Source organism: Mugil cephalus, chromosome 13, assembly GCF_022458985.1.
Source record: "Mugil cephalus isolate CIBA_MC_2020 chromosome 13, CIBA_Mcephalus_1.1, whole genome shotgun sequence".
NCBI classification, from domain to species: Eukaryota; Metazoa; Chordata; class Actinopteri; order Mugiliformes; family Mugilidae; genus Mugil; species Mugil cephalus.
In genome coordinates, this window is record NC_061782.1 from 16,179,947 (window position 1) to 16,200,733 (window position 20,787).

The window sequence follows — 20,787 nt, forward strand, 5'->3', positions numbered from 1 at the left end:
ATGTATTATTTTTTATGCTCAACATTAGCAAGATTGCGGCAATCATGTTGGTGATGTAAAGGCAGAGCGCACGCACACATTGAGCCATTAAAGCTGTCGCGGCTGCATCAAAATCACAATTCACGCAGCAACGGAAGAAATTATTTCCTTGGGTAAATGATGGAACATTGGCACGATCCCGTAAATCATCAAAAATGTCAATAATCTTCAAACGAGCGGAGAAGACAGTGATTTCATTACGACTGAAAACTGAATGATGATGCTCGCAGGAGAAGGCATTCGGCAAAATGAATTACGTGACAAAATGACAAACATTTCTTGGAAACTAAGGCTCTATCTGTAATTTCCGTCGCAATAAAAAAAAAAGACAACTTTACAAGAAGAGATGACTGTAAATGCAGCGTTAATTATAATAAGAAAGTAATTTATCTCGGTGCATACAACGGCGAGAGGCAACGGAAGCAAACAGCCCCCACACCACCAACTACCTCACCCTCTCGTAACGAGAACAAGAGAATTATAGGGAAAGAAAATTATGCCTAGAAGGTGCGGGCGGCAAAACAATATTGAACGCAGTTTATCATGAATTACAGCCCCTCATATCAGGATATCATTAAATCCTCCCCTGGAGTCAAACAGAAGTCACGCCGCGATAGAAGTGTGAATGACTGTTGAAAATTGCACTGCGAGGTTAATATCCACACCTGCTTATCAACGTGCCGCCGTCCGTTATCAACAACGTCCGTCGCTTCTCCTTTTTTAGTGCGCCGCCCGCGGCACTTAAACCTTTCTCTGTATCAACTTTTCTCTCTAAATAAACTTTCCTGGCGGTATCAGTCTGTGAACCTTAAATAAAGTAAATGCACCGTGCATAATTGCTTTAACTCGGCAAACATTTCCGCTAGCCACCTCTCACATAGGCCGCTCTAGAATAAATAGCGGAGTGATTCCCATGACTTGCTCTCTGGGACTCCGGGTGTTTTGAGATTCCTGCGGTGCGCACGTTCGGGTTCAACCATGTCTCATAGCCTTAAAATATTACTCACCACGAACTGCAAACAATAAGCCCGACCAGCGCCGATGAAGTTCCCACGGACAATCTGACAAGAGAATGAGAGAGAAAAGTATTTTTAGGCTTTGCGGTGACGAGAATATGTGCAAGATGAATCCCTCCGTGAGGCTGAGGAATCTTTGGTAGATTTCAGCCAGCAGGAAATAAAACTAACAAACAAACAAAAAAACACATTTTACATTATATATCATAAAGATTGTCAATACAAATGTTTCCACCTAGCCTAGCAGTGGTCCATTGCACATCATTTTGTTTTGACAAATTAAACTCCGGTGATTGTCATCAGAGTGGATCCTTTAATTAAAATGACAATTCTCCCGGAGTCCGTCGCTACGCTTGGGTAACAGGCTGCATGAATTACAATTTCAAAGCACTCAAAGAGCAACAGACAGATAAAATGCCAAAATGCGCATTACTTTACTTTCCTAAAAAGAATAATGACGCAGCAGAAATCATATAAATGTATCCATCGCTGACCTGACGTCATCTTATAAACGTGACATAACAAATTAAACAAGCCTGACTGAGTGGATGTTTTCAAATTACTAACTCCTCATGAGTGTAAATTATAGATGGTTACGAGCTATAAACACTCGGCTACACTCGCTAATCTTGGCGTGCGTACACACAGATCCACTGTCGCTGTCTGCTGAGACAATGATTCATTTCCCTCCCCACAGGCCACGGACTATCACGATTTATGCTCGTGACACCGCAGCTTGTAAAACTATCTTTTATAAGCTGCTTCTGGCAAGGGTTCCCACAACTTCCACACAGCCGCCCAGTCAGTGTTCTTCATTTTATTCCAATTCTCCCCACCTACAACTCAATAAGCGCCCTTTAAAGCGGCCGGTCAAAGGGGCTGGCGAACATAAAGGCGGTTAAAGAGCAACGAGGTCCGACTGCGCATCAGACAAGCGAAAGAGTGCCGAGGCAGAAACGCAGCGAGTCAGACGGAGGCATCGAGACCACACTAACAAGTTTACATCGGAGGTCGTGATGAATAGAGTGTTTTTAATTGAATGTTGGGTCATTCATTATGGATTGAGCGTAATGCATCATGCACGCTGGGGCATATAATACTTCCTCCCTCTTGAATTGATACGGATGCAAGGTAATCAAATTAGATTCTGTGGGATGTAAGCAGCAGGAGGATCCTGTTTAATTTGCCTTCATGATCTCTGTTTCCTCTACTTCCCGTTGCTCACCAGCGCATCTGCAATGAAAGTGTCAACCCGTGCTTTCCGAACGTGATTGATGCATTTAAAGTTAATACTCACGGTTGTTTAATTGTGCAGAAAAAAATGGCAGATTTTATTGTGAGGGATAATTTTATCAATCATATCGGTAAAAAAAACTAAACAAATGATATTTTCTCCGGGCTAAGGCTGAACTGATCAGAGGCTAGTGTGGATACCTGGAGGAAAACCCCAGAGGAAAGAGGACCCCAGTGAAATGTAAAAGAGCCACCGTCCATGGATAATAGGATTCATAAAATAAAGTATTTCATGTGTATCTGCAAATAGAAATCCGTTCTTTGGGACGATAAAGCGAATAAAGTCTGAAATCATTTATGCATCAGTTTAATCTAATCTAAGATAATTATATTACCCATCACTTTGTTTACACATCAGGGAATTACCGTTGAATTATATATCAAATTCACTTAACAGGTGCATATTTCTCTGTAGCTGTTGAAATGATAAAATATACACAACACTGACCCCAGCACATGAAATCAAAATGGTTCACATACATAAAACTGCCAATATAAAGTCGCTTTTACGACTATAAAGAAAATAAATGTTACGAGTTGTTGTGTAATAGTTTTATTCACGATAAATTAAATTAAATACTGAGTCTGCAAACAAGTTCGATTGCTCGTCATTATTAAAAGTAAAGACTCGCTGAACACGCCGAAAGAACCGCCACCGTCTTCAGCCATGATTTCTGTATTTTGCGGGGAACCCCCACTGACAAATAATGCTCCGGAAAATATCCTAATCCGGGCACCATAATTCTTTCTTCGCCACCGTGCTCTGTCTGTATTAACTTGCACACGGCCCTTGTGCCACCACCAACACATAAAGTAAACACCAACTACGAGCGTTCTATTATTGTACTTTATCTGTCCTCACCAGACAGCTGTCGTGGACACTATTTCACCTCTCAGCGTGCTGTCAGCTACGAAACAAGATGTACAGTGACGTCCCTGCCGCAAAGGTGTCAACACAGTCGGCCGTAAAACTCTCAGACAACGAGGCAAACTTATGGATTAGTGCCGTGGAGTCACAGTGTCTGTTTATTCGAAGTGAACACATGACCCGACAAGATTTTACAGATAACGCGGAATACATTTCTGAGATTACTATTTGCAGAAAGGATGATTTGCGGGGGCGTCAGCTTAACAATGTTTGTCAAATAGCCCTCTGACTATTTGCACATGAGGTCTAGTTTCCCAGCCAAGACAATATATTCATTTCAATGATTAAAGGGCAATTTGTGCAAAGGTAAAGCAGACTAAACTGGTTCTTATGTGATTACTCTAGATCAGAGGTCTTCAACAGGGAGTCTGCGAATGTACCGCAGAGGGTCAGGACATTTTAGGTTGATGAGACAATTTTTCACTTTTCTCTTCTACTCTGTATTGTAAGAGCTGCTCTGACAGTCACAATGCTGCATGTTAGGTGCTGGCACTGTCAGAGAGATTATTAATTATTAATTATATGAGGGTTGCAGGGTTGCGTCAGCCACTTTATGTATATCGTATATTGTCATGCGCTACGTCATGTTTCTCCCTAGTCTGCGCGTTTTGTTTACATGTTTTGTTTAGTTGTTGCACCGTAGGTCTTTGAGGAAAGTGATTTCGATCCTGTATTGTGTTGCACATGTCAGAATTGACAGTAAAGTTGACTTGACTTGACTAAAATCACAAACACAAGGACATGCTGCAATCAAAAAAAGAAATGAAAAAGCTAACAACTTTTATTTCACCCACAAATCCTTGTGAAATAGTTTTTACAGGATATTTCCTGCTAAGCCAACTGCCGGGGCCTGTATATTATCATGCCAGGTTTTTGGACATTGCTATGAGCCAAAATGGATCACTGTACGACGCGACCGAAAACCTGCCCAAGCACAAGAGGAAAAAAAGTAACAAGTATGTTTATGCATGGCAGCGACCATCACTCTGTTTGTTTCCACATTGTTTAAAACAAAAACATCAATTTGAACAGCTTGTGTGCTTGTTTATCATGGAAGTGACAGATAATGTTGACATTGGCACTGGTTCAGCAGACTGGGTAAGTTTATAAAGGAAGCGGCACGACAGCCCTATTAACTGTGCCATTAAAATAAAAACATGAACGTATGATCCTGAATTATTGAATGCACCACAGCAAACTACGTTTACACATGAAACTAAGCCCAGTTTAAAATCAATCACCTTTTCATACAATATATATTGCAAGGGGTCAGGGTTTCTGTAGATTTAAACATGTGACATTTAAGACTTTTTAAGACCATTATGTGTTAAATTAGGAAAATCAGAGACCTGGAATTACATTCAAAATAACAAAATTTATTGTCATTCAACTATCAACTCAGGACATCTCCGGCGTGGGCTCGATTAATGAAGAACAGAAATATAATAGGCCGAGGCCAAGGGGGTCAATCCGACAAGAGAATGAGAGAGAAAAGTATTTTTAGGCTTTGTGGTGATGAGAATTTGTGCAAGATAAATCTACTTCCGTGAGGCTGAGTAATCTTTGGTAGATGTCAGCCAGCAGGAAAAAACAAACAAACGAACAAAAAAAACACGTTTTACATCATAAATCATAAAGATTTGTCAATACAAATATTTCTACCTAGCACTGGTCCATTGCGCATCATTTTGTTTTGACATATTAAACTCCGGTGATTCCGGTGACATATTAAACTCCGGTGATTGTCATCAGAGTGGATCCTTTAATTAAAATGACAATTCTCTCGGAGTCCGTCGCTACGCTTGAGTAACAGGATGCATAAATGACAAAACAGGATTTAAGATTTGACTAAATGTAATTTAAGACCTACAATGCAAAATATGCTCATATTCAAGATTTTTAAGGCCTTAAATTGGGATTATCAAATTAAGCCTTTTTAAGACTCTAGGAAACCCTGCTGGTTCATTCTTCTCAGTTTTGGGCTCCTTGGCCTGAAAAAAGACTCCTGGTCTATGTAGTCTAAACTTTTTGTTTTTGAACAAACAAATTTAAGTTAAGGGTTTAGTCTCACCTTTAATCACACATTAGTGTTTTTTTAGTTTTAAATATGTATCACTATTAGAAACACTAACCATATAAGGAGTACGACCACACTATTGGATGGGATGTGTAAACAGCTTCCTCTACCGGCGACCAGAGCGCCACCTGTGGTTATTTAACAGGTGAATTGTAATGATTTTTTTCCCTTTTCTTAAGCTTTACGAATTTTATAAACCCTCTTTTAGTATTTTCGTCGCCCTGTAAGGATATGTGGTATTAAAATATATTATTCGGTCCGTTTGTTTTGGATATCACCCGAGCTCCATGATTAGCTTGTTGCTACAAACAAGCGGCATCGAGCTAGGAGGTGGCAGTTTGTCAGGTAAGATGTACTCGGTACTTGAATTAACTTTAATTTCTTACCGGTGCCGTAGTATAGTTCAGTATTCCGTAAGGACCTTTATCCCACTTGAACTCAATACACCCCTCAACCCTGAGTCAGAGATTCAAGTACAGCTAGCTCTGAAGTAAACAATGGCGGCCGGAAATGAAACGTCTCATTTGATGATCCGCGATTGGACGCGAGGAACAGATTCGGCGTGATATACTGATAGTATGAAATCAAATGTAGTACGGTATATATGTTGTGTCAAATCTAGGTCTTGATTCTACGGCCATGTGGGGAAAAATATATATATATTTTTTTTCTCATCATGCAAAAAATGTTGAAGAGTCGAGAAAAAACTCGACCGCTATTACAGGTGCCGCGAATGAGGCCACCTCTTCTAAGCCTGTCCTAATAGTGATAACTACACTGTGTTTGTGAGCTAAAAGAGAATGTTACAATTACAAAAACTAAAGTATCATTTACAGACGGTGGCTGATTTATATGTGCGGTGTAATATATTTTGAGGTATTTATTTATCTTTTGCCTATCTTGTCTTGCCCAGTCCAATATATATGGTGTTTGGGAGTCTCTGTGAGGTGTTGGTGATGGCTCTCCTTGATGGCAGGATGGACTTGACACTTGTGGGTATGTCTACAATAGAAGTTGAGGAACATTACACTGATTTTTTGTTCTACCTTTATTACTGCTCTTGCTCTATGAGTTGTCCAGCACATGGCTGGCTACAAGGGTGTAGAGAGGAGCTTGTATCTTAAATCCTGAGTATAAGAAAGAAGTAGACTGTGTGTGACTGGCCTAATATTCTTCACTTATCAATGATCGATTTTCTCATACTTTTGAGATTTTATATTGTTATTGCTTTCTCTGCCTGCCCGATGTAAACCAGGATGAGTCTTTCTTCTGCCTGGTTAGATAATTCTCCTGATAATGGCAGATAAACCATTTTTTCTGGTTGAATTTAATTGGTAAAGGAGGACTTTCTTTCTTAGTGTCGTCATTTCTTTTGGGCGCTCTTTCAAGGTGCAAAGTAAGTTTTTGATGTTGTCATTATTTGACAACTACATGTCATTCATCAGATTCTATGTTGAATTTTACATATAGCTTTTGGTGTAAGTAATGTGGCACGCATGTCAAATTGATATTAATGTAGCGGTAGTGATATCTATTCTATGATAATATACCACACGTACCATACATATTGTATCTCTGAGCAATGCATTCATTGTGGTATGTTTTCCATCTGGTGAGAGCATTCTTCTAATGAGACCAGGGATGTGGGGGTCGATCACAACATTCATAACGCTTAACAAAATTACTGCCCATATTGCCTCCGCCATAAATTGTGACTAGGCTACATGAAAATCCACTTATACGACAACTTAAACTAACAACCTATAGTATTATTTGAGATATTGCATTTGGAAATGTATCTTCTATTTTTTCTCCTATCTTCTATAATGTTTTATGTTTCCATAAATGTTTATTTAGCTGTTATTGGCTATAAATGAATGCATTGTGATGTCAACCTTATTGACGTTTTATCATATGTATGTCGTAACATATTGAACTGTGTGGGACGTAATACGTCAACTGTGTTAGTTATTACAATGCATAAGCATTATTTTTCAAACAAATCTAGTCATCTTGTAATTCCGGTTTCTTACAAATGTCTGGTACTTCCTTGAATATTGGTCCATTTTGACATGATTATTGAACCTCCAAATATCGTGATTTTAAAAAAATAAATAAACAAAAAAATGAATTTTTGGGATGTAGTTAGTGGTTTATCTCAGATTTGAAATTATCTAGTAAACTGTATGTTGCCTGCCAGGAAGGAGAACACATCCCAGAATAATAAGCCCCCTCAATTTTAGAAGTAATTTAATTTTGCAAGAATAATCAGTCACACTAATCTCCATGGTTGCAAACATAATTCAATTCCCCAGCCTCAAATTTGGACTTGGCTGTTCAAAAAATAATAAGCTAGGGCATTAGTCACAATAATAGCACTACTTGCCAGTTCAAGTAATTGTGACAAATAAATGCACTTTTTACCTTGTTTTCAGTCACCCTGGAAATTGTCCGTACAAAACGGAAAGCAATCATTTAATCACAGATGGTGAAGGAGTCTGAGACACAGAAGGTGTCTTGATATAGACCGATATAGGTTGCTTCTCACACAGACACATGTACGACATGGGCAATAAGTGGAGTAACAAACGCAGTCTCAAGAGAAAACATAACTACTTTTGTAGTGACAACACATGTAAGCATTATTAAACAGTTACTCTCTGGCAGATGATTCAGGACATTAAAGGCAAAAACAAACAGATTAAGAAACAGTCTCTACGCAAGAGCCGTTATTGCACTAATCACTGTTTGTCTGGCCAGTTTACACTGGCTGCTGTTTGAATGTTGAGTTGTGCATGATAGTCCGTCTTATTTATTTTTTTGCACTGCACTATTTTATGCCTTTTGTGCCTTCTTTTATACTTTTATTCTTGTGTGGAGGACAACACCTTGTAATGCCATTGTACTTGTTGCAATGACAATGAAGACATTCTATTCTGTTTCAGTAAGGCAAATAAGGTTAAGGTGATGCCCAGTTATTTACAGTCCAAGTAGTGGATGCTTGGATTATGGTCATGCCTGTATCTCTGTAGGCTGTATGCCTATGAGGGCAACGAGGCTTTCGCTGGGGTGGATGCTTGTGCCCCCTGTGTGTGCATTTGAAGTTGCATCGAAAATTAAACGTTTAATTCAAATAATTGCACACAAGGCTTGCACGCTGTTCTTTTCGTTATCTGCTCTCTGCACTGAAGAGACAGATGATGTGAGCTATGACTGCCATCTGCAGACAGTTATGGGAAACTAATATAATAAACAAGGTTGAACCAACATGTAAATTACGCACATATAAGCACAACGTGTACGTGTTTTAGTTTGTAAAAATAACATTTTAACTAAAATAAGACTTGTCAATCAAGTTTACTGAGGCGGCCACGATGATCCTGTGTGCGAGCATGCGCGCTCTGTTTTGTGGGCCACGCTCAGTGTGCGTGCTGTGCGTGCCCTCCATTCTGGGCCAATCACATTTAAGATAAACACAATATTGCGTCATTGTTATTGTGGTACTTGGTTCTCCCATCGCTTACAGACATTTCACCACCATTTCGCCTACATTTCGGCCCCTGAAGCTGCGGACACGCTAAATCATGTCGCTCCAGAAGGACACGTCATCGGACGAGAGCTTGCAAGGTAACGTTACAGTATGAACGGCAAAGTGGCTTGTAGCCCGGTGATGTTGACGCTAGCGTTAGCCGAAAACGGGCGCAAACTAACGTTAAATCACGTAACCTAGTAACGCGATGATAACAGTGTATTGAACGCAGTCGTTACATCTAAGCTTGACGTTATAACAGCCATTAATCTGTAAGATGTGTGTTCGCAAGTACAAGGGCACCGACCCCTGTCCTGGTTATTCAACGAGGCTTATTTGCAGTGTTGCAAAATCAAAATGCCTTCGAGTCAAGGACTGTTTCTACCTGTTTACATTTACCATGCGCCTAGCATCTACTAGCATCCATGGCGGTCGTAGGCCAGAGGTGCCGTATTAAGATACCTGTCAGGCTTCACATGTAAGGATTATGTGTTTGACTTAAGGGTCCTGGGTTGAGCTGCATTTCAGTGGCAATGGTTCTCAAAGCACCAGTCACCACGGGAGCCAGGAGCAAATCCCCACGTCCAGTCAGGAGTGCGACGTGGAGAAAATGCTGCTTGAAGCTCAGAACGAGTCGGGCAGGAACAGCTCCAGAGGAAGCTCTCAGTGCAACAGGTCTGTGGGAAAATAGGAAGAGCAGCGTGCGTTTTCCTCCTTTGGTTGTGTAACGCAGATTGATCAAGAATGGGTGTTATGCCTCAAGTGAGCAAAGTTTTTTTTGTTGTGAGCAAGTTTTCTTTGTTGCGTCCTCTTTACAGCCCACTGAGAGCACAGACCCCCCTTCTTCTGTGGAGAGGATCAGAGGGAAACAGCTCTCAGGTACATTTACTACTGAAAACACTGGCCTGTATCGTCTTTCTTGTCATTTTTATTACCTAAACAGAGTAGGTGAGAGCGATCAGAGCAAATATTTCGACATGTTATAGCAGGCCTGGCACAGGCGTATTAATGATGGCTGCATTCCAACTAGTTCACTGACATGAGGTACTGTGACATTTAATAACACTGAGTCATCATTCATCACATCTGTTCCACCCTTGTTGTTTGTTATATGACAGGTCACCATGTCGGTCATAAAAGTCAGACCCAAGATTTACTTTCTTGTCAATTATGTCGCACATTAAAGGAGTTTGCGCTGGCATTCAATTTATAACAATAGTAGTAAATCTAGGAAGAGAAAATAGAAGAGCGCTTAAGCAAATAGTGCAAATCAGGGAGCAGCGCATACCTGCGTCGCTGTTTGTGTACTAATTTGGTAACATTCTCAGTATGAAGTATAAGAAAATGTACGAGGACAACAGTCCAGAAAAATGTACATCCATTTATCACACACATTTATCTTTTGTTTATGTGTTTTATAGCGTAAATGTTGCTGTACATGTACATGTTCTGACTGCACTTGATTGAAGAAAATTTGTGTTTTTAGTCTGATGAAGACTTCCAAGAGAGACGAAGGGAAGTAGAGAACCTGATGAAGAAAAATGCCGACTGGATCTGGGACTGGTCAAGTCGACCCGAGAACAATCCACCAAAGTATGTGGGCAGGACTAATTCAGTAACTCGGTTTCTGGGGAGTCATCTTCCTGAACATAATTATCTTATTATCATTTAAGATACAAAAAATATGCAGTTACATATCGTATAAGGCAAACTGCTGGGATTAGGAACCGTATTGATTTGAAGGCACTTCCAGCAGTGAAAGTGTGATAAAGGTTAAAGGAATAAAAAAATTATCCACTTATGTTGATCTGTGTGAGCTGAAATCTACAAATGGAATTTGTAATTGTAATTGGTAGAATTTTGGATGGATTCTGTGTGAGCAAAGGTGTCAGTATGACATTTAACTGGCTCTCATTGGTTTTTAATGTATTCAAAACAATGAAAAATTCATGCGCTTCTCCGTAGGGAGTTCCTGCTGAAGTACCCTAAGCGCTCGACCTCTCTCAGCATCAGGAACACCAGCGTCATGAAGAAGGGAGGTGTTCTCTCCGCTGACTTTCTGAAGATTTTCCTCCCCTCATTAATCATTTCTCACATACTTGCTGTGGGCTTAGGGTAAGCAGCATCATTTAATCTCCAGATATTGTGGTTTGAAAACTAAGAACACGTAATGGAAACCTATGGATGTAATTACAACGGGATTTTAAAGAACAGTTTAAAGCCCCAGTGTACAGTACACAGTTTATGTGTTCTTACGAAATATTTGCTCATTTCACATAGAGATGACAAATATGTTGTGTAAATAATCATACGTGACGATATAGACCTGTTTAGACTAGTTTAGAAACGCTGATTCTGGTAGACTTTTAATCGCACTGGCGTGAATAATTTAGAGGCTGTCTCCTGGTTGTTCAAGACTGATTGATTCCAGTCTCAGGTTTAGACATTTTAAAATTGCAATCTGACATTAATGAACTTTAGAATAGAATAGAAAACCCTTCATTTCTCCCTCAGTGGGGAAATTGCAGTTTGCAACAGCATAGTGCAGAAAAGTAACAAGAATAAAGAGTGGACTGTGTAAACAGATAAATAATAAGATTAAAAAAGCAGAATGAAGCTTTTTTTGTAGTGACTTGCAACAGAAGGTAATTGGATTGTAACACAAAGTATTGCATGACAAACCGAAAGTGTTGAATTGCAAAACGGATAGCTACTGCAGAATATTGCACAGTAACAGATAGCTACTGCCGAATATTGCACAGTTATTCGAGGGTATGTACGAAGCTTGTAACATGTAAGTAGAAAAATATGTCAACAAAGCAGTTTGGAAAAAAAACAAACACTGATTTGAGTCTAGATTTAATGAGCAAAGGATAAAGATAAATTATGTTTTGAGCTTTGTTCCTAATCATGAGATTATAGAAGCGGTTCCGTTTGGTTTTGTGTGCCCTGGAAAGAATTTGCTCCTTTGGGAGGATCTGTTCGGAGCTAGCGACTTTAAAAGTATTATGGCACATAATGTTTTTCCTAATAAGAAAAAGGCACGGTGTGAATTAGTGGCGCCGTGTCTCAGAGCTTTTGCTTATTGTTAGAAAACCTTAACATTTTCAACGTGACCTCACGATACACTCTCTTCTCTCCTTGTAGCATATACATTGGGAAGCGCCTGACGTCCCACAACACCTACTAAACGGGACGGCGGTGCGTTGTGACACCTCGTCACCTTCATACGACCATCTCAGCATGCCTTAAAATGGACCCTCAGAACATCAAGGGAGGTGCGGCCGCGTGTGACACTTCGATTCGAGTCCCCCCTCATGGCCCACGCCAGCGAGGAGAGTTGAGGATCTGTCATTGCTGTTTCGTGGTGAAAACCTCTGAACACAACGGTGACCAATCCACTCCTCCTTGCTGCAGTCGCTGTCCTGGAAGATGACTGTTTCGCTGCTTCCTGCTCCTTAAATCTGCACGTTAGGGAATCACTATAACACGCTGTGTGTCACTGCCTTTGTTTTTCTTTTTCTTGTTATTAAACTGAAATTAGGTTTGATTTATCGTAATGTGCTGTCGGTTTAAGTTTGTCAAATCAGCTGTGGATCAAATAATTGTTTTCGACAGTTTCCAAGACCACGGGATCATTAGCTCAGTGTTTAAGTGATTGTGCCCATTACCGATTGCACAGCTGCGTGCTGGTTAAATTGTGATCAAATGTTAATAAGCTCATTAAGCACGGATATGATACATTTTGTTCATCCGCCACGAAATAAAACTCGTAAACCCACGTACGGCCCCCGACTCCTTGTTAGAAACGCGGAGCTGGCTGCTGCATCAAAGGAGAGGAGAACATGCAGATGAACACAATTAAAATTTTATTGAACTTTGGTCAAAATAATAAACAAGTGAATACATTGCCACCATGTTAGGAATCAATGGACAAAGACAATGCATTATTATGTGTTTGTTTTAATGTCATCAGTATATGTCTTGTGTAGTCAACCTTCAGTTCTGCATTCACAACTACAGAGATCCACATTTGCAATATGCGGTTTCGAATTTGGATGAGATCCCTAATAGATGGATTAGGGCACGTGTATGAGGCCTGTCTGAATTTTCATACTTATTACATGATTCGGAGGCACTCTCACATAAACCGTGCGGTGTGCGACCTCCCTCCTTTGTGTGTTTTCATAGACGGCCACATGTAGCAGCAGTATATGAGGACATAACTATAAAATAGGATTTACAAATAATGCACATGAGGTTTGTAAAACGTTTGGGGACGTAACTTGTAGCTGTCACTGATAGAAGTAAGTATTAAGGCTGCAGATTCCCTTTGTCCTGGACCCTATCTTGTGCCACGTAAGTTTTCTAGCCTGCAATCCTAAAACATGGTCAAAAACCGGAACTCGACACAAATACATCGGTTTATCTCCAGCAGTGGTTCTCGAACTAGTAGCCCCCAAATCGTATTCCTCTTAACAAAGATTGCTTGAGATCTGCTCAAAAAGACAGTGGTGTGACTCGACATTTTTCCACCTCTCTACAACATAAAAACATGCAAAGCAATAAACATGTTTTAATACATACTTCTAAATTTAAAAACACATCTGTAGTTTTAGTTTCTTTTATTATGTGGATGACAAGGTGTACTTGAGTAGATACAGTCAGTGAAATTATGTCACCGTATTGACTGGGGGTAAAATAAGAGAAGGGGGGGGGGAGGAAAAAGAAACAAGTCCACTTTCCCAATTCATGGCCTTTTCCACCAATAGTTTGGCCAGAACACGTGGCCAACAGGGGAATGTTACAGTTAGGAGTATTGGCCGTCGATCCGTGCTTCAGAGGGCCAAAAAAATCTTTGAAATGATGATACAACCTTGACAAGACGTCATTTTAAGGACTTCCGAGAGTTCTGTCGTTAAATTGTGAAATGAAGGCTTAAAATGTCAACACAAACACCAACGTTCAAGAGTTTGACCTCTAGGGAGTGCCATTCCGTCAATTAGACCCAAATTGGGCTTTCTGGGTCAGGGGGGGCATGTTGATTGCCCTGATGCCAAAGGCAAAACAACCTAAGCTCAGACTCAAAATAAAACAGGCCTATGGATCAACCTCCTGTGGCAAAAAAAGTAGACACGTGCTTTCGAATTCTTCACCAGGAGGACAACAAGGCTGTTTCTTCTTATACAGATAGACAAGTAGTAGGCTTAACTACACAGGTACGGTAAAAGCCCTATCCTCTGGATCCCCAAATCTTCTAGTTGATTTTGTCCTGGAAAATGTACAAGTTGTTGGTGGCTGCCACGGCTATCACGTTATCTTTGGGGTGCCAGGCAGTGTGGAGGATCTTCTTGTTGAAGTCCAGGCTGTCCACGCTGATCTCATCCTTCTTCCTTTTGCCGCCGGTGGACACTTTGCGCGGTTTGAGCGTGGCCCGCGGTTTGCTGCTCTCCCGGGACGCCTCCAGCGTGATGTCCCGCCTAGTGTTGCGGTCGAACATTCGGAAGAAGTTGTTGTAGGACCCGGTCATGATGGCACTGGAGGAGAAAGTCGGTTTCAATCAATTGTGGCCGTTTGATTGCCATAAAATGAAGCCACAACCGGACTGTGTAGAATAGATGAAAGATTGTCTTGTTTTATGGAATAAGGACACTTACCTGTCACTTCCATTCCAGCAGCACTCAAACTTGTCAAAGATGCAGTCGTTTTCATACAAGGAGCAGAGTTTACTGCGAAGGTATTCATGGACCTGAAACAAACCACATTACTTAACATAAATATTCAACAATGTCATTGTTTTTGCATAAAAGCTACAACTATACTTGCATTTTTACTTCAGTGCTGTTTGGCAGATGATAATATTCTTATTTCTATAATCATCTCTTTGTTTTTATGTAACCGTTTCATCATTGGCTTAAACAAAACTGAAAATTATAAATAAAAATCTCAAATTACAGTTGTCGTATGACAAAAATGACAGTTTCAGACCTTGAGACGAGAAATAAAATATGTTTTTCAGTTTCATCGCATGCAAGCATCAGTTAAGATGCCGCTTGTACTAGACCTTGATGCCACATGGGGTTAATGTGAGTCATATGGTAGAAAACTTGTTTATGCACCTGATACGTCTCCACTGGCCTGTTCTCCATGTTGAGGTCCCAAACTTTGACGGAGAGGTAGTCACGTGTCATCATATAGCGTCCGCTGTGACTGAACTTCACGTCTGAGATGGAGGAGATGATCTCAGAGAAAAAGGATCGGCTGCTTGGATCCTCAGGCTCCTCAAAGACTTGGAAATGAGGGGAAAATGATTCCAATTTACAAAACCACAATTCTCAGATTTGACTATAATGATTCTACATAAAAAACACCTTTAGTATAGAAGTCAGTAATAGAAATATCTTTACCAAAAAGAGTACAAAAATAATAATTAACAGTTTATAAATATTTCAATGCATTTATTTCCTTTTATAAGACTGAGTACTCGGATTAAACGCTGCAGACTAAAGTACAGGTACTTACACTTTGAGTGCCTATCGCAGAGTGCCGCTGCTCGCATGTCACACAGGCGGATGGTGCCTTTGCTACTGCTGTACACAAATACATTGCATTGGTGTGGATGGCACTCAGCAGCTGTGATTACTTCTGTCAGTTCCTCCATGTTGGCGGGCTTGATGTCTACAATATCTGGGGAACACAGTGTTAAGGAACTAACGCAGTCTTACGTTTCATTACGATACGATGCAGCGATTATCAGGACTCTAAGCCCCATACTCAACATCTGCTTCCTGGCGATCAAAAAAGGATACTAAAACTTCTGTCTGTGATTTCCAAGTGCCATAGATTTATTCTTAGGTCATCTGCAGAGAGGTAAGTTTCATGATCACTATTTACAGAAATGGAATTAATGTGATAGGTGTGCGCATTTGCAAAGATCCTCCGTGGGCTTGCTTCTACCATGAGATCCATTGGCATCAGTACTGGTACCTGGAAACGACAACGTGCACTTTTGGTTAGACAATACAGGATTCTGAAGAGTTGTGTTCAAAAATGAAGCAGGACGGAGGCATGATCAACAATACCCGTAAGGAGGTGATTCTAAAGGGGTCTCTGAGTCGCCCATCTTCATCTTTCAGGTTGTAACCTTCTGCTCGTTTATCTCTTTCACTTATTTTCCACAATTTGATAGTTTTATCTGAGGAGAAATGTGAAAGTGGAACAATTTAGTGGTGAATAACAGTTACACAACGGGAATCGGGTCACAGTTTCGGTTACAACAACAAGCAGCATCAACGCGGTTTGAAAAATCTTACCATTTGTTGAAAGTAGAAAGTGAGCAGCATTTTGTTGGGGTAGCCATCTTATTTTATTAATTTTTTCCTCGATTTCTAAACTTTTCAAATAGTCAAATTCTGGCTCGTGACTCTGAAAAGTGCTATAGACGTTGTACTCCCCACGTAGGTGTGGACGATTCTTTGACTGAAAGTACAGGAAGATAAAAAAAAAAAAAAAAAAAACTTTAGTCACAAGGTACATGTTGCCATTCAGGATCCAGTCATATCACATCAGACGTTAGACCCACTCATCTGCCGGACATCGTGTTTAAATCTTACCTCCTGTTCATGCTGAAATATCACTACTCGACCTCCTTTGTCTCCAGTTGCAAGTAATTCTCCAGAATAGTTGAACTCAACTGTTGAGATTATGTCGGCTGAAAATAGACACAGATCAGATAAGAATATAATAAGATAAGACAATGAGAATTAAACACCTTCCAACATGATGGTGAAGAGGACAGCTACAGTCCTGCTGATGCTTTTGTGTTGAACTACTCAGTCCGGCCCCAGTGACAGATGCTTTAACAAGTCTACAAACAATAACGCAAAAAACACGTACACCCATTCATATCTGGATGAAAACAAGCATGATGTCACTCGACGATTTATGGACGCAGCACATTGACGTCATGGACACGGTCGCTCCCCTTTAATAGCTTAGCCGCCGCCTAGCATACTGCTAGCTAGCGACCTATAGTATTTTAAAGGGAAATGGAGTATGTGCAGCTTTTACAAAAAACATGTCGACGCCAATCACGACAGCGCCATCATAATAAAAGCGTCCGTTTAGCGTTGGCTGCCGCGTATCTCGTATGCAGCCCATCACCAGACCATGTAGCCGCCGAGCTAACGTTAGCAACGTACCTTCCGCAACATCTTCATCTATGGCTCCTTTCACTTGAGAGAAACACCACTGGAAATCATTTCCTCCTGCAACTCCTGTGAACAGAGCACACCGTTAGCTGGTGAATCCGGCCCCCGTTCCCCCTGGCGATAAAATGACCCGACAGTGACACAGTTTGACAACTAGCAACCTGGCTAGCCAACGTTAGCGCTGCTGGCTAGCCAACCTGCAGATTCAGGCCGTCACACACACCGAGTGAGGTGGATCCTTTCCCTCCCTTCACAAGTAGCTTACCCGCCATTGCTTCATTTAGCAGCTCTTGCTGTCCACAGCTTCCAATACCTAATCAACCAATGCGGCTTGCTCGGGGGAACGGATAGCATCCACAGTCAGTGTGAAGACTCGGGTCCAGATCTGTCAAGACCACGGAAATTATCCGTGATTTTTTTTTTCTTCCAAAATGGCGCACAGTGCATGGAGAAATGACGTCATGCGCACATGCCACATCCTGGTCCCATCATCCATCCTCCAGAGCATCACATCGTTAAATGTGCATTTTGTCTGCACTTTTTTACTCTGCGCGCGACCGTATTTCGCTCAAGTACTTGCCTGCTACTCGCTTTAAAGAAAATTCAGCGGCTCGTGACGGATGCGACGAATTGCATTCACACGCCACGATGCAGGTATTATAATTAAAGTTAAAGCAAACTTAATTATATAAATAAAAACATAAAAAATAGCTAGCAACAAAAAACACTTGTTTTTCTAGTCGTGAGTTTATAGGGCATATATATATACTTTATTAGACATTTGCATAATACGAGTAATGGTAAACATACGTCTTATTACGATTTACACCGTTTATATTTAACAAAGAGTTCTGGTTCCTGTCTCGTTGATTTTTGTCAAGTCACCTATAAAGTGACATTCCTTTTAATTTTTATTTATTTTTATTTTTTGTGATTAGTGTCACTCAACAGTGTATGACACCGCTGAAGTACCCCAGCTTTTATTAGATGGTCAATCGGTGACATCTAGTGGCGAAAAAGTGGAACTGTGTTTAGTTTTCGGGTGTCAGGTATGTGTCTTTTCCAGTCTACATATTTTCAGCACTTTAACACACACACTTGTGTTGTATCTGTATATATCAGCAAGGAATTGTTTGTTTAAATGCCCTGACTTCAGTCTGGACCTCCAGAACAACCAGCAGCAGCATATCAACCTCCATAAGAAGTTACTGCAATAAGTGGTAAAAGATAATATGTTTGAGCATCGCTGCAAGTTTGTTCTGGCTACAAAGACAAAAGGCATTCTTGTTAAGTATAAAATGTTTCATATGGTATTCTAAAACAAAACACTTTCATTCTGTACTCTGACGTTTAACATTTTTGTATTGTTTCTTTTTTCCACAGGGCAGATTTTTCACAGGAGAACAAACTTTTCAAACGTTCTGCTCAGGATCAGCCAAAAATTATGCTGAATGTTTATCATTTATTATTTTGAGCGTACTCTCAGCATTAATACACAAAAATAAATGAGCACTGGCAGTTATTTTTAGTTTTAACACTTATTTCTCTGTAAATTGCCCTCTGTAGGATGAGAGTTGTCGTGAACTGGGGGGAAAGGGATTGCCCAAAGGGGCTGATTTTGCAATAAAAAAAAAGTCACATTCCAAAAAATATGAATAATTAAGTCCCATGAACTGGCTACATTTGAATAACTAAAACTATTTAAATATACACTAATACATGAATTCTGCTGAATTAACCATGGCTTGGATCATTAACTCTCACTCATTAAATAACACAGCAGTTCCAGAAATGGTCAAGATTTAAACCAAATGCTGCGGTTCACATGTGTTCTGGTCAGCTGCACCGAATGCTAGTAACTGTGTTTATGAGCTCTAAGCACTAGAAAGGGATGTTATTGTGCCCAGGGTTTTTATTTGTTTTCTGCATCTGCAGATTGTCCTGGAGGTGGCAAGAGAATAAATAGTTGTGCACCCTGAAAGACCTGGACCAGACTTCCCCAAAACCCTCTCCGCTGTATCTCCTGAACTACACATCCCTCTCATCACTCACACCGCGTCCCATGGGAAGAAGCAGAGTAGAGGCCTGGAGGTTAGAAAGACCATACACTGTATATGTACACCGATCTATCAATAAGGTGGACCAGCTTGTACCTGCAGCACTGGTAGGAGCTGGTTCCTCTAACGCTATACCACATATAACACAAGAATACATAAATAGTTTTAATGAAAGCATTTTTGTTCTCCAAGACACTGGTAAATAGTGTCTTTAAACAACCACAGTCAGTGTATTGATCTCATTTGCAGTTGCAGGGATGTTGGCTTTAAACTAACTGCAGAAGGTTCACCAGTGTTTTGTGAAATCATCAGTATTTTAGGAATCACTTGAACCTCGAACGCCCTCTTGACTTCTACACCGGGAGCTCCCTGCACCAAATGGGTTTGCTGTGTACTTTGATAGCTTCAACCTCGGCCTTAATGGAACAGCGTGTAGCTGTCTGTCATTACTCGCCGGGCACGGCACAAATACGTCTTGATTTGAAAGCGGCAGCTCTGGGTATGGATGCTGAATAAATGAACAAATCCAGCTGAAAGAGACTAAGTGATGATTTTTAAATTTGGATTTTATTTGATTTTTCTTCAACGCTAAAACGCCCGTCTTTACGGCGTATTATTAACCAGAGTGAAGAAAAACATAGAAAGCGTCTCTCTTCACTGTTACGGTGCAAAGGTGCGACTCTTGAATGAATGATAATTTGTGATTTAATGAACCGCTCAGTTTAATTGTTGTGCAGGACCAATTTTCCTGTTGTTTTTTTTTTTTTGTTTTTGTTTTTTTCAAGTTCAATATTGTGGCTGTGACTGTGTGTGCGTGCGCGCGCGCTGCCGTGCCGTAGCTTCATCAGGTATAAGGAGAGGTGTTGACTTTATTCCGAGCCTCCAGTAACACCACTGACTCTGATAGTTCCCCATCCCTGTGGGAATTCATTATAAGACAGCTAGAGGCTGCTTGTGGATGGTTACTGTGCTGCCCGTATGTTAACTTGTCGCTATCGCGCAAGGCAAACATGTGGTGCAGCTGCTTTCTCTGGCTGTGGGCAACCTGGAGAGATTGATTGGTGAGCCTTCTGTTTTATCCAGGATCAGGGCCACATTCAGTAGACATGGTGCCTCCGGAGAAGCAGCCATTTTCCCCAGAAAATATGGCTCATTACCAGCGCAGACAAAATGAAGGTATATTGACTTTTTAACATCTTACAACACACCTATTCCTGGGCCGTTTACCAACAAGCGTTTGTTACCCTGGAAATCTTTACCTCATTTCTGCTCGTGTGTAGCTGAATACAAAAGCGGTAGCGATTTTAACGCGGGCTAATCATGTCCAAGTTTCTTTAGACACACACACACACACAATCACACACTGGAGCGTGGACTTAAATACCCATACACAGTCATTCTCACCCGGCGCACACAAACATACCCTTCCCCCCACGTTTGGTCCATCAGACAGTTTTTAACACAAACCATTGGCCAGTGGATGTGCCTGCTCTGCTCAGGGGCATAAGCTCTGTCCAGACCCTCAGTCTTAACTCTCTCTATCTCTCTCTCTCTTACACACACACACACTCACACACACAAACAGCAAAGACAAACACAATCAATTATTCAAGACTCTTGTTTTGGCTCATGTGTTTT

The 20,787-nt window shown here is 40.7% G+C and overlaps 2 protein-coding genes and 1 long non-coding RNA gene across 4 annotated transcripts in view; 1 reads left to right on the plus strand and 2 right to left on the minus strand.

The window, feature by feature from the left end:
- The window catches only part of LOC125018543, a 29,518-nt gene extending 23,641 nt beyond the window's left edge, over window positions 1–5,877 (minus strand). For both annotated transcript variants that reach the window (XR_007113960.1, XR_007113961.1), the window contains exons 1-2: window positions 5,740–5,877; window positions 1,047–1,100 (exon numbers count right to left, since the gene is read on the minus strand). This is a non-coding gene — a long non-coding RNA (uncharacterized LOC125018543). The remainder of the gene's footprint in view (window positions 1–1,046; window positions 1,101–5,739) is intronic.
- Window positions 5,878–8,815: 2,938 nt separating this feature from the next.
- On the plus strand, window positions 8,816–12,663 carry bnip4 (BCL2 interacting protein 4). The gene is made up of 6 exons (XM_047602776.1): window positions 8,816–8,980; window positions 9,386–9,557; window positions 9,701–9,761; window positions 10,369–10,475; window positions 10,848–10,997; window positions 12,030–12,663. The coding sequence occupies exons 1-6, from the start codon at window positions 8,938–8,940 to the stop codon at window positions 12,070–12,072; spliced, it is 576 nt and encodes a 191-aa protein (XP_047458732.1). The 5' UTR covers window positions 8,816–8,937; the 3' UTR covers window positions 12,073–12,663.
- Window positions 12,664–12,738: 75 nt separating this feature from the next.
- On the minus strand, window positions 12,739–17,534 carry ppp2r2d (protein phosphatase 2, regulatory subunit B, delta). Its single transcript, XM_047602775.1, has 10 exons — window positions 17,358–17,534; window positions 17,084–17,158; window positions 16,496–16,593; window positions 16,196–16,361; window positions 15,965–16,077; window positions 15,692–15,869; window positions 15,405–15,569; window positions 15,002–15,171; window positions 14,540–14,631; window positions 12,739–14,419 (listed from the first exon to the last, which is right to left on the minus strand). The coding sequence occupies exons 1-10, from the start codon at window positions 17,362–17,364 to the stop codon at window positions 14,140–14,142; spliced, it is 1,344 nt and encodes a 447-aa protein (XP_047458731.1). The 5' UTR covers window positions 17,365–17,534; the 3' UTR covers window positions 12,739–14,139.
- Between the last annotated feature and the right edge of the window lie 3,253 nt (window positions 17,535–20,787).